The sequence below is a fragment of the Clarias gariepinus genome, chromosome 12 (genome assembly GCF_024256425.1).
Source record: "Clarias gariepinus isolate MV-2021 ecotype Netherlands chromosome 12, CGAR_prim_01v2, whole genome shotgun sequence".
In the NCBI taxonomy this organism is placed as follows: Eukaryota; Metazoa; Chordata; class Actinopteri; order Siluriformes; family Clariidae; genus Clarias; species Clarias gariepinus.
Window position 1 is genome coordinate 23,830,763 of NC_071111.1, and position 14,321 is coordinate 23,845,083.

General features: G+C 37.0%; 1 protein-coding gene and 1 long non-coding RNA gene across 3 annotated transcripts; both read right to left on the reverse strand.

Annotated features, from left to right (window-relative positions):
* Positions 1-3,790: 3,790 nt before the first annotated feature.
* LOC128534006 (uncharacterized) lies at positions 3,791-7,087 on the reverse strand. Its single transcript, XR_008361440.1, has 3 exons — positions 6,125-7,087; positions 5,967-6,025; positions 3,791-4,612 (listed from the first exon to the last, which is right to left on the reverse strand). It is a non-coding gene; the product is annotated as an uncharacterized LOC128534006 (long non-coding RNA).
* Positions 7,088-8,615: 1,528 nt separating this feature from the next.
* On the reverse strand, positions 8,616-13,902 carry LOC128534003 (tetraspanin-8-like). 2 transcript variants are annotated; one of them, XM_053508258.1, is made up of 10 exons: positions 13,744-13,902; positions 13,067-13,248; positions 12,871-12,927; positions 12,104-12,217; positions 11,779-11,853; positions 11,536-11,622; positions 11,343-11,444; positions 11,199-11,225; positions 11,012-11,086; positions 8,616-9,475 (listed from the first exon to the last, which is right to left on the reverse strand). In XM_053508258.1, the coding sequence occupies exons 2-10, from the start codon at positions 13,124-13,126 to the stop codon at positions 9,353-9,355; spliced, it is 720 nt and encodes a 239-aa protein (XP_053364233.1). In that variant the 5' UTR covers positions 13,127-13,248; positions 13,744-13,902; the 3' UTR covers positions 8,616-9,352. The 2 variants fall into 2 exon arrangements, with proteins under 2 accessions (XP_053364233.1, XP_053364234.1); XM_053508259.1 differs by having other exon boundaries at positions 13,067-13,220; positions 13,744-13,894.
* Between the last annotated feature and the right edge of the window lie 419 nt (positions 13,903-14,321).

Here is a 14,321-nt window from a genome sequence, read left to right on the forward strand (position 1 = left end):
ACTGATCATTACGATGTATACATATATTCTCACACCTTTTTTATTTCTGTAAAGTTGCTTTGCGACAATGACCATTGTTAAAAACGCTATATAAATAAACTCAATTTAATGTGAATTTATTATTATTTTTAAGTTATAAACAAGTTTTAAAAAGTGTTTCAGACCATTGACTTTAAATAGAAATCAGATTCGGATCTTTGAATATTAAGCTTGAGAAGCCCTGTTCTTTCAATAGTAACAGCTAATTCATATGATGTAAAACAAAAACTAAACACATTATTACCTAGAATGCATTATTGACAACATTGACAAAGTTGTTACCCTCATTCAGTGACTTGCTTCAAAGGAACCTGGAAATAAGAAATTAATGATGTACAATTTTTTAAATTACGTTTATTAGGTCGTTTCACACAGGCTTGTACTCAAAGAGAACATCTAATATAAAATGTCCTAAATGTAGCAGTGCAGATATAGCTAGATAGTGTCAGATAATTAAAGTTTTGCATCCTCGAACATCCGGACTGAGGCCCAAGAATGTTAGCTCAATTAATTTTTTTATTATTTTTTTGAGGCCCAAGAATATTAGCTCAATTAAAAAGGTTGTTTTGTGGAATTAATACTCGATGGTGTACTGATCTATATTTGCACTAAAATACTTTTATTTAATCACATGCACCTACATTTACTAATTTGCTTCCGAAACCCAAGACAGTTTAATCCCAGATGTGTTTTGTTAAGAGTTGGTTACGGATCACAGGAGGGTGGTTTTGGGTGTCAGTGAGTCAGTGTTTCCTGACACGGGAGGGAGTTTGGTGTTTTCCCAGTGTCCTTACGAGAATTCCTTTCCTTTGTGTGTTTGTGTGCAGAAAAATGATGTCGCTTTTCGGGGCTAAGAGGTTTGTATAAACTAAACTTGTGTGTGTTGTGCAGTTTTTATTATGCACAACACACACAAGTATTTAACGCAGTATATAACGCAGGGCTTTAGAGGGGGTCAATAAAATAGGAGTTGTAAGTGTCCTTGTGATATGCACGGGAAGACCTTCCCATTTAAAGATAGCATGGGATTATTTTTATTTTTGGGGGGTATTTTTCTTAAATTTTCTCCCTAATTTAGTAATGTCCAGTTCCTTCCTATCACCAGGCGCTCCCACATCAAGGCTACTACCACTCAGTCAGTAGGGCCGAAGACTATCACGTGTTTCCTCTGAACCATGTGATGCCAGCCAACTGCTTGTTCACGCACTGTTGTGGGCGGTGTAACACACTTGGAGGACAGTGCTATCCGCTCCTTCTACTTGCGTGAGCTCACAGACGCCCCTGATTGGCTGTAAAATCGTGATTAATGTGGAAGCAATAAGTATCTCTCATCCCTCCCCTCTGAGAGAGCTTGGCCAATCAGGCCAACAGATCTGCCCGTTCTAAACAGTGCAAAGCATGTTCGCGTGGCTCTGCCCCTCGTGAGACCTGCATCGTTACATCCTGATTCCAGCTTTCTCTCCTTTTGTGTAACACAAGGCAGATTTCATGCATCAGTTAAATCAGTAGATAATGTTTCTTTTACTTTGCGTATATAACTGTACAGCTTACAAGTCCCCGTCCTTTTTCTGTATTTAAATTTTTTTTTTTTTACTAATCTCTTCTCATATAAGGGTTTTTTTGGAGAACATCTAGTATCTCTCTATCAAGTTGCAGATGGCACTTAATATAACCAACCATTATTATTTATATTATATTATAAACCACAACATTATCATATTTACAAACTCGATTCCAAATAAGTTTGGACACTGTACAAATTGTGAATAAAAACAATGCAATGATGTGGAAGTTTCAAATTTCAATATTTTATTCATAATAAAACATGGATGACGAATAAACACAGCACTGATAATGATAATCTATCTCTGATTCAAGTTATATTTTTATGATTTTGTACCCAGACCCATATAAGGATTTAATGATATCACTGCCACCCATGCACACCTTCACTGCTTGTGCACTTTAAAAACACCTACACCTGCATTACACCGACCTGAGGCTGAGAAGAAGTCATCTATGGCACAATTTCCTTGGTATGAATTTCCTGTATGGGTTTTTTCTTTTTTATCAGCGTCAATACCATCAAAATGGAAGAAAATCAAAAAAAAAAGATGAGGCACATTGAAACTTAAAAGTACCCACAAGGAACTTTGGTCGTACATAATGTTGCAAATAAACCACACAATAATGTCAGTTTCCTTTCACATGTTTTTTTTAGAGTCAAATAACTAAATAGAATGCAATAGTCTTAGGTATTTGGCCAAATAGCTAAGATATTTGGCCAAACCTGTTAATTGGTGAATTCAGGTGTTTCAATCAATCAGGCCCCTTATACCCAGTGAAGAGCAATCTTAATGCTTCAGCATACTAAGACATCTATGCTTGCTTTTTCTTAACTTTGTGGCAACAGTTTGGGGAAGGCTCTATTCTATTTTAGCACAACTATTCCCTAGTGCACAAAGCAAGACTATAAAGACATGGTTTGATGAAAAACTTGACACAGAGCCCTGACCCCAACCCTATCAAGCACCTTTGGGATGAACTGGAACAGATATTGCAAAACAGGTCTTCTCGTCCAACATCAATGCTTGACCTCATAAATGTTACAATATTGAACACAGGTGCTCCTCAGGTCTGTGTGCTCAGCCCGATTCATCACTCTTTTCATGCATTTTACACAGTAAAATTCGCAGATGACACAACAGTTATTGATCTTATTATGAACAATGATGAGATTGCTCACCAGAAAGAAGTGTATGAACTGATCACATGGTGTGAGGCTAATAATCTTACTGAACAGAAAGACCAAGGAGATGGTTGTGGACATGAGGAGACGTGAGCCTCTACTAATCAGAGATGCTGTGGCCAGAACAACCAGACTCCAGAACAGTCTATATCCTCAGGCCATTAGACTGATAAATAATCAAAACCTACGGCGGAAACATTTACATATAGGTATTTGGCAGACGCATTCATCCAGGGCGACTTAAAAAGTGTTTTGAGGATTCTGTCATTGGATTGATACTTAAAGTGGGTTATTAGGTTACTAACTATATTGGATATACTATTGGATAAGATATTAGTCCAAGTACTGAAGAAACAAATACGTCTTGAGTTATCATTTAAAGATGGTTAAAGACTCCGCTGTATCCAGAGGATGTTCATTCCAACACCTAGGTGCCAAAACAAAAAAGAGTTTGCATGAATGTTTTCCTTGATCCCTGTGTGATGCTGGAACCAGGCGAGCAGTGCTGGAGGATCGGAGGGACCGGGGTGTGGTGCGTGGTGTGATTAGAGCTGAGAGGTAAGTGGGTGCTAAGCCATTTTTTTACTTTGTGAAAAAAACATAACCAGCCTTTTAACAGGAAGCCAGTGTAGGTTGTGGAGAAGTGGGTGGTGTGGAAGAACTCGAGGTTTAAAACGACAGGGGTAGGGTCAGGGGTAGCTCAGTGGATAAGGCATTGGACTACGGTTTGGAAGATCCCAGGTTCAAACCCCACAACCACCAAGTTGCCACTGTTGGGCCCTTGAGCAAGGCCCTTAACCCTCAAATGTGTAATGAGATAAAAATGTAAGTCGCTCTGGATAAGAGCGTCTGCCAAATGACTAAATGTAAATGTAAACGAGTTGTGCATCTGCATTCTGAATCAGCTGCAGAGGATGAATGGTGTACAGAGGTAGACCTGCCAGAAGTGAGTTGTAGTATTCCAGTCATAAAATAACAAGGCACTAAACAAGCACCTGGGCGGATTCTTTTGATGTTGTAAAGAAGAAATCGACAAGAGTGAGTAAAGTTGTCCACAGTTACCCTGAGATTGCGGGCAGTGGCTGTAATTTGATTGTTGTCCAGGGAGATCACAAGGTCTTGACCGGGGGATGAGTCACCAGGCATGAACAGCAATTTGGTTTTATGGATGAAAAACTTAGTGTCTAAGGGAGAAATGGAAAGAATAAGTTGTGTACCATCTGCATAACAATGAAAATGTATGAAAAGCCAAGCAATGAGTTGACCTTACCAAGAGCCCAGGTATAGAGGGAGAACAGAAGAGGACTAAGTACTGAACCCCGTGGGACACCGGTAGGGCAAATGTGAATTCCCTCCATGTCACCTCATACGACCTACTGTATCTTCTAGCTAAGAAGCAAACAGCCATGCTGTTCCACAGATTCCAAGGCTTGTAGGAGTATATAATAGAATTTTGTGGTTCACTGTGCAAATGCAGCTGTCAGGTCCAGGAGGATCAGGACAGGTGATCGTTTAGCTAGTCTAGCAGCATGGAGCTCAGTGACGGCAACAGTGGCAAGAAAACTCCCTTAGATGGCAATAGGAAGAAACCTTTAGAGGAACCTGACTCAACAGGGAACCCATCCTCATTTGGGTGATAACAGATAACAAGGATTGACCTGCAGTCATAGTGTGTGATAGGCGGCTGTCAGGTAAATATAACAGTTGATGTCTTTTAAGTTAATATGGACTCCGGTTTGTTGTTGGAGGCTCAGGTAGACTTGTAGGACATTCCAGTCCTGAACTATTGAGCGACTGCAGTCACAAGTCCTCGATAAGGTTGTTCTGTGAGAGATAACATCTTCATTCATAACAGATAATTAGAGACAATTCAATTCAAATACTGGACTTTACACTGACACTTTATCAGTACTTGACACTTTAAAATGGTCACTTTATTGTTACTTGCACTGCACATTTATACTGTCAAAATCTTATTGTTGGTTGTTTTCCAATTAGAATATGGGTCCTCTATTTTGCTTTCTCTCTCATTACGTTTTTTATATAAAAGCTATTACTGTATATTCTATACTCTTTAACATATTTTCTATTGTAAATTATGCTTGTTCCCAGTTCTAACCTATTATTCTTAAAAAGCAAATTTAACCCTCATAAATTTGGACCTCCAGCGTCCAAATATATGATGGTTAAGAAGTAAAGTTTGAACCTCAATAATGATATATGATAAAATAGCTGCCTCATTTCAGCCTATGCAAACATGGCTAAGAATGAATTAGACAAATAACACCCAAGTGGAAAAAAAAGTATGCTAAGTATATTAAATCCTAGCGTGCCAAAGCATACTTAAGTGTACTTGCAGCCAGACTAATGACTAGTATACTTGAAGTTTGCTATTTTGGAACAACTAATTTTGTACTTAGCGCATTTAAGTTGTAAATAAATGGTACAGTACAAAAGGACAATTTTAAATGTATTAAGTATACTTTTGTGTGCTAAAGTGGAACAACTTTAAGTATACTTAGTACACCTAAAGTATACTGTATGGCTGTGTTTGTACTAATGTACATACCGGACAGTAATTAATTAAATTAATTATTTAAAAAGTATATATTTAATGTATTATAACTACATTACAGCAGTTTTTTTTTTACTCGTGTTACAAACACGAGTAATATACAATAAATATATTCTTATTGCGGCAGTACTGTAGCATGCTTCTTCTGGCCAATTCTAAATACAAAATACTATTTAGTATATGGACTTATTTGTGGTTAATACAAATAACCTTAATTATATTATATATTACACACAGTCTTCTATACTTCTGCTGAATGCATTTTCTACACTATAACATGTTTTTGAAACACTACATTAGTAATGACGAATCTGCCCGCCTCCAATTTCTGATTGGCTGGTATTGACCTTACTCTAATCTCTGGTTGGCTGGAATAGTTGCAGAGTTATCACCCTGCTGCAGTTTGTGCAAGTGTAACTTTATGATATCGAGCGCACAGAAAAGACAAATTTCAAACACTCATAAATGATCTTGACTGTGCAAAAGTGGCTTTCAGCACTATACTTATTCGTGCACTAAGCATGAATAAGTATATTTAAATTTAGTTGAAAATATAAGACTTCGTATCCAATCTTTTTAAGTCTTAAACGTTTAAAGCCTTACCTTAAACTTCCCTTCACTTGTCATCCCACAACAATCTTATCCAGATGTCTAGAACAGCCCTGCAGAAAAAAACAACAACGAAACATTAACAGGTTAACTAATGCACTAACTTCAAAGTCTTTTAACAAACAATGCTTTTTTTTACAATTTAAATGTACCTCATTGTGAGTTTACACATCTGATATTACAAATCAGAATCAGCAGGATAATAGTTGATGATTGGCTTCTGTCTTTGATCTGGTTTCACTTTGTCTCTGTCCTACTCTTCTTCACTTTGTTTGGCTGTTTGTTTTCTTATTCTTTTGTCCTTTAATGGTTTTCATTTTTTGTATTTCTCCTGCTTCTTGACTGTGTGGGAGATTTTTTGTCTTCCACCTGTTAATGTTGCCTTAAGTGAATACCAAACAAACACAGTGTTATTAGTAAAAAGAGTAACAAAGAGAGAGAGACCCAGGACTCTGTGCAGATCTGGATGAAGTAAGCAGGATTTATTGCAGCAATAAAACCCAAGTGAGCCGACCTTGCAATGCTTAGGTCATAAATCAAAGCATTATCAAGAGCAGACTGATTTTACCGTGAAATACATGCTTTTTTTATACAGTTCGCAAGGGGAGGAGAGCTCACCTTGTCTCATCCCCTGTACAATTTGTTTTTTCCAGCCTTGGTAATATTAACCCATTATAATTACATTTCTCTTATCTTGCACCATTACGTCACACACCTCGCTATCTGACTCCTCTTCATGCTCATAACTTTTTCCCATAATAATTCATTTTCTTTAATAATTATTTTCCATTATCTTTCAAATATGTTTTTTTTTATTCTGTGTCTCTGGTTATTTATTCATTGCCCTTTATGCACGTCTACGTGTGTTGCTATTCGTATGTGTACTCAGCATACAGTAAAGCCCATTAAACTAATACAGACATGTATTGTTAGTTTCAGTTGTGCACTTTTCATTAAAACATGTGTGCTTGACATCTGGTATCTGTCACCTGATTATTTCTTCTGTCCTTGTTTTTTTTTGTTGGTTGTTCCAGGTTTTTTCTACAGTTCTCAAGAGACAGACCATGTATAAGCATCTATTTGTTTGGTATCATGCAGATGCACATACTAGTTTATTTTTGTGTATACTTTTATTAAACTCAGTATTCTTAAAACTGATCGTGTGTCTTTTGGATATTTGTCCATATTCTTACTTAGACATGTGTACGTGTATCCAACACCTGTTTCACTTCTTAATTAGGTGTGCTCAAGTCTCTGCCAATATATTATATAAATATTTTTGGGCTGTGGAACGAATCGGGGAAATTCGCTTTGATATACAGTACAAGTGTATGTATATGCAAGCACGCTTTTTGGTTGATCCCGTCAGAGGTCTCCACAGTGCATAACGCACAACTTGGCACAGGTTTTACACCAGATGCCCATCCAGATGCAATGCTCCTATTATATCCGGGCTTGGGAGCAGCATGGTATCCAGTGTCTGGGGCATTGGCTGGGATTAGAACCCAGGCCTTGCACATGACAGACGAGACCTGAGACTGAACCACCAATGTCCTGAGAGTTTTAAAGTAAACTTACTAAACTAAATAAAACTTAATATTTGGTTAAAAAGTACTTGCTTGCATAAAACTGTCATATGCTTCTTTTTTTGCAGCTTTTCCAGCCATGTGCCACATCCTTCAGTGGTAGTTTGTCTTTGCTGGGAATTCTTCCTCAGTCTCCTGATCAGGATGTAAAATGCTGCTCAATTGGTTTAAGGTTTGCTGGTTGACTTGGCCAGACTACTAGTTGGTTATTTTGGCAGTGTGTTTAAGGTTATTGTCTTGCTGGATGAAGACATTCCTCCTAATTAGATAGATTTCTTTGTACGTTTTTGGACACAATGTTTCTGTTGAATTCTGAATTTATTCTGCTGTTCATTTATTTGTGAATTCCAGTCTGGCCTTCTGGTTCTTACTGCTAAATGGTTTGCATCTTGTAGTAGGGTGTGTCTATTTTCTGCTCTCAATGTCTTCTTTGAACCATGTATTCTGATATCTTTACTCCTGCCCTGTGGAGGTTGTTGGTGACATTATTGAATATTGTTTTTCGGCTTCTCTTTACAGCTCCTATAATGTTTGTTATCCACTGATTATGTTTTTTTTGGCCGACTGATTAAATCCCTGATTGTTAATACACCAATGGTTTTTTTCTTCTTTAGGACATTTGAAATTGTTGTATCAGCAAGACTGATTTTCTTTCCTTTCTCAGTCTCAGTACAGTCTGACTTTTCTCCTGTAGGCAGCTGGTCTTTATGTTGGGTTTATCCTTTTTAACAACACATGCAGGTTTTAAAATGAAACTCAAAAAAGAAGTCCAGCAGAACCTCAGCATACAAATCTGTTTAGGATGGGAGTTCTTATAGTAAATAAGCCAATTTTCCCATAAGAAATAATGTAAATATCTCACTCACTCACTTATCTTCTATACCGCTTTATCCTGTATTCAGGGTTGCGGGGACCTGGAGCCTATCCCAGGAGGCTTACGGCACGAGGCAGGGTACACCCTGGACATGGTGCCAATCCATCGCTGGGCACACACACATACATACAATCACACACCCATTCACACACTATGAGCAATTTGGGAACACCAAATAGAGAGTAGATTTTTATACTTTTTATTTTTCGTAAAAATGCATAAAAAACAGACATTTAAACATGAAACTATTATATTAAACATAAAACAATAACAAAAAAACATTTGCTTTTGTATGAACTGCATCAGTTCTCTCTGGGACAACATTTATATAAACGTGTGATGTGGCATGGCACTGGATCTTGAAACCCAGAGAAGATATACATTATGTTTTTGAATCTTATAGCCATTTATACTCGACACACTTTACGAGTAAAAATAATAGTGCATTCTTACATTCTAACACAGTGTTTTTGGCTAAATGCACATAACGAATGCATAATTTATTGATGATACCATGAGCTAGGATCAGTGATGGGATAAGATCAGTCTTCTGGTTATATAATTAAGTGTACCGGCTGATGAGTAGAACAGAATAGGAAGGATTTTAAGCAGTGTACCTGTATTGAACGAATCTAAAGGTCGGTCAAAGCTTAAAAAAATGTATATATAAAGTAAAGATGTATATCTCTTAGTCCTAAAATATCACAAAGCCTTGTGCATAAAACATCTAAGAATCTTAGGAATATAAAATGCAATACAGGTTGCTTGGCTTGTCGGTTTGTTCCACACATTCTTTCAGTAAAATGAAGGACGTGTAGAAGGATAGGAATGTGCACACGTGGACAGGATGAAGCTCAACCAGCTTAACAAAAAAAACCTTATAAAAAAGTTACGCAAACTCAAGCTGTTATATTGCTCGGTTAATAGTTAATCACTTCTGTGTATTTCGGTGGCTTGTATGACAGCGGGAATGATGGCAGCTGAGTTTCGGGACAAGCACACACACGGATGATCATCGCAAGAGACATCAGGCCTCCCAGAATCTGCGGAGAGAAGTGGGGGGGGGGGGGTTAATGATAGTAAAATACATTTTTAAGAAGACAGACATGATCGTATAAAAATAAATAAAATTCATATATATTTATATATATCAGCCATAACATTGCAATTCAAATTGTGACAAAAAAGTGTCTCAGCTACAGTAGGTGAAAAAGTGAATTTTCAGATCATAACAGTATTTTTCATAATACCTACTGTAATGCTTCTTATCTCCTTATCTTCTTATCTATGGCCTTTAATGTGGTATTGGTAACTTTTTACAATTCAAATCTTTCATTGATCTTAATTATCATTCAGATAAAACCTGGCCAACTTAGATTCCATATGAAAAGACATAAACCTGAAAAAGTGTATTATTCTAAAATGCCAAATTGTTAAGATATTGCAAAAATTTAGGGGGGCTAAACATCCTTAATTTCGCATGGAATGCTGAAATGTACAGTAAGCCAAAATTTTTACGAGCCATATGCTTCTAGAAGCTTACACCAATTTTAGAATCAATACTCATAAAGAAATATGTATAATTAGCATTTTAAAATTTTATTGTTTGACATTATAACGCTGAAAAATCCCTATTCTTGAGACACATATAAAATCATCAGTTAGCAACTTAAAATTTTTAGGGAAGCAATATCGGTCTCTTTCATTTTGCATGAACTTCAGAAGTACTGTAGCTTCTTTGACACACACATTCTCTGTATTATATGCATAACATTAAAAAAAAAATCGGTAATTTGTTAAAATTATAATCTTTTGTGGTGTTAACATTATGGCTGATCAAGGTAAGGAATATACAGCTAGAAAATTCAATAAAAACATAAATATTCTTTATAACGGTATAATTACTTTTTCTGTATTTGTGTTTCCTCTATTGTTTCTACTGTATTATTTGTTTATTTAGTATTAATCCAGATTATCTGTTAAAATGTTTTAAACAAATCGATAACAACAATGCTGTAAATACAAGCAGGCCAGAAACACACTAAGGAAACTGTATTTCCCTATGAACTATTTTAATGGAGTCTGTTCAAATAACAACTCCAAGTCTGCTTATCATTTAAACACGGTTCCTATGGCTTCTGTTATCTGGAAATTTATGGCAGGAAATTATTTTGGCACACAGATAACAAGAGGAAAGATAGAACAGGCACGCAGCTATTATAAGCTCGTGGTGGGCCGAGTAAACCTGGAAAGCCCCTGGAATTCGCTTTCGTTTCTCTAAAAACCCGTGGCTGTTTCTGGGTCACAATAATGACTTACATTCACGTTAAAAAAACCTTTTGTGCAAACCTAACCATCCTTAGGGCATTTCTAGTTTGCATTAGTTAAACCTAACTAAAAGTGTCATTTTTTCGAGGATCCTTATGAAATCAACACAATTAAGGATTATGCATGTGTCCGCTTTTACACTGAATCCTGGCTGCTTTACATATCTACTGTAATATTGAAACAAAGGCATGTGTGCTTTTTGATAAACACCCCTAGGGTTGTTATTATATAGGAAAGTGCAATGTACTTACAGCAAGTGCTGCGAGACTGAACAACACAGCCATCGTGATGACCATTACATATTCTGTAATAAGGATGCCACACGGCTAAATTCAGATGGGGAAACAAACAACAACATAAAATTAAAGACATTTTACGTACACTGCATGGTACAGGTATAGCAGATTGCAAATAAATAAGTAAATAAATAAACCCCACCTTGGACCAGACACTTCTGCTGGACATCTATACGAACAACGAATAGAAAGATGAATGAAGATTAATACGTTTGCTCTCTGAGGTGGAATAGAAAAAGCGTAAATGAACCAAAACAAAAGTATAGTTTATACGATAGAAGCTTACCATCTCACACGTGTCGTCTGCGTTCGGGTTCACGCAGTTACATGAGTCAGGAACTTTACCTCGCCAGTCCCTGTAGCCGTTAAAGAGTCCGCAGCAGTGGAACTAATTAACCACATGGAAAGAATGTTTTAAATGCAACGGACTGAAAGCTTTGGAAGAATTAATAGACGTATGGATGGAATAGTTCATTTACATGTTCTTGAATGGGGTTTAATGCACGCTCCTGATCTTCGGTCAAATTCGATTCTGTTTTGAAGTGATCTCTAAGAATTGAGTAAATCTGAGGGGGGAATAAAAAAAGAAGTTAAACCTAAAGGGTAAATTTAGAGCATTCATCACAATGACAATACAGAGACACATTTCCTTTATACACCATTAGCTGGATAAATGTATAACAAAAGGAAGTTAAGGCAAAACTAAAATCGAGCTGTAATACCTCTGGGCGTGCACTTGCTAGCGGAATGGCGAAACGCAACATGCCAGCCGTCGCCAAACACATAAGGATGAAAAACTGCGAAGAAAAATATTATGTTATACATTTTTCACAGTACAAATCTCTCAGAGAAAACTGCATGCATATGATGAAAGCAGCATCCACGTTGGTACTAGTCTCATGCCACTTGTCCCTCGTGGGTTGTGTTTTAAAACCACGTTTACATCAACCTTTTGAACTCTATGTTCTACTGGTGGCCACTACTGGCTCTCGATTCATTTCCTGGATCAGTTATAGTTTTCACTTTCCTTTCTGCCTACACACTCACCACAATCAGCGCGCACTTGCTCTCTTTGTGTGCGCCATAAGCTCCTAGAACAGCAATGCAGAAAATGATGGAACCGATCACATAAAATACGATCACTCCAGTCCTGGCATTTGGCTGAGAAAAGAGAAAAGATTAAATAATGAAATGTTAACCAAGGACAAACCAAACATGTCGAGTGTGGCGGATGTGGTGGAACCTGTGAAAGTTTTCACTTCGTGTCTCTTAGTAATTCAGTGTTTTGTTGTTGTTGTTGTTGTTGTAAGCTTTTTCTTAAAATAGCCCAAGATGTCGATTAACATGCTCACCACATAGACAATCTCCTAGCTCATTTAGTGTATTATTAAACACTTTAAATGGTAAACATATAACAAGACAGATTTAAATGATTGCTAGCAATTTAACAACCACATTTTAATTCTAATAATTTAACAATTAAAATTTAAAATGAACTATTAAATATATCAACTACATTTTTCCTAGTAATTTAACCACTATACGTTTTTAAACTAATAATTGAGCCAGTACATTTTTTAAAGTTTTACTAGTACTGTAACTGCTGCAATATCACAAGTAATGTATTTTGTATTTTTTATTACTAGTAATGTACTGGACACCCAACTCGCACAGTTTTTAAAAGAAACTCAAAAAGCTTGCCATGTTCTTGTGTATGTGAATAATTTTTACATCGTGATTCAACCACATTCACACAGTACAGGGAGGAAAACTACACTATTGACTATGATTAATAATAAATTCAGGGTTCTCACCTCCTCGGCATACGGCTGCCCGAGCAGACCCAAGACAATAATGACAATCCCAAAGATCTAAAAGTTAAAAAAGAATGTGGAAAAGTAAACAGTCAAGCAGATCAAAGCATAACAATTAGATTATATAAAAAATCTTGTCTTTAAAATGGACCTCACAACCAGCATGTAAATAAAGCAAATATAAGGAGAAACTTACTGCGAAAAGAGAGTTAAAGAAGACAAAGGTCCATTTGAAACACGAGCTGATCTTCGCCATGATCGCAAACGGTGTGCTCGTGGAAAAATACAGAGCTCTAATAAACCATCTACAGTGCTGACGCAACACAGAGGAGAACTGTTGCACAGTCAGTCTGGAGGAGGAGTGAAGAGCTCTACTTACTGGTGAACAAAAAAATGCAGATGAAAAAAGAGAAAGTTTCGACACTTCGACTAAAGCAAAACCTAACGGTGTTTTGTGCGACGCATTCGAGAACTTGTTAACTTGAACTAGTTTTGTGGTTTTTCCCCCACCTGTCCATAATAAACCTGGTAGTAAAGCTACTGCAAGGGTTTTTATTTGACAGTACAGTATCTTGTTGTGTTGCCCTTTAAGATCAGTTTGCTTTATCTGTTTATTCAGGCATTAAAACGCATCCACTTTGATTATTTAGTTTGTTTTCTGAAAATCGATTAAATTCTCATGTTTATTTTATATAAACTTTTAATTCACAATCAGTGCCATTTCTTTTGCACTTGGGGTCTTGGACTCGGCTGATGCAGATCTTTGAATATTACTTGAATTAATCCTTGAGAAGGCCTAATTCATACAGGGTAATACTAAGAATAAACATGTTCTTAGCTATAACGCATAAGTAACATCCACAAAGTCATTACCTTCACTCTGGAATCAGTGGCTTTCTTCAAAGGAATGTAGAACCGTCCTAAATGTAGCAGTGCAGACACTGTATAGCGAGATAGTTCCAAATATTTGAGGGTTCACAAACATCCGATCTGTGGGCCAGTCTCGGGTGTCAGTGAGTCAGTGTTTCCTGACATGGGAGGGAGTTTGGCGGTTCCCCATAGTCTTTCCGAGAATTCCTTTCCTCTGTGTGTGTGTGCAGAGGCATGACGTCGCAGTTTTTAGCACTGAGACTGAGAGGTTTGTTTACTGTAAACTCGATCCACTCTGTTGTGCTCTGTTAATATGCACAAGGCAAATTTATAGATACATTTACATACAAGTATGGAGTGTATTGTATTTTAAGCTTCCTGATTCCAGCTTTCTTTCCTTCTGTGTAGCACGAGACAGATTTCATCTTACACATCTCACTCCCTCATCTCTTTACTGCTTTGTCCTGCTATCCCAGGAGAGCACAAGTCAGGGTACACACACACACACTTACACATCTGCATATCTTTAGACTGTGGTAAACCAGAGTAACCAAAGGAAATCCACCAAGCACAGGGGGGAC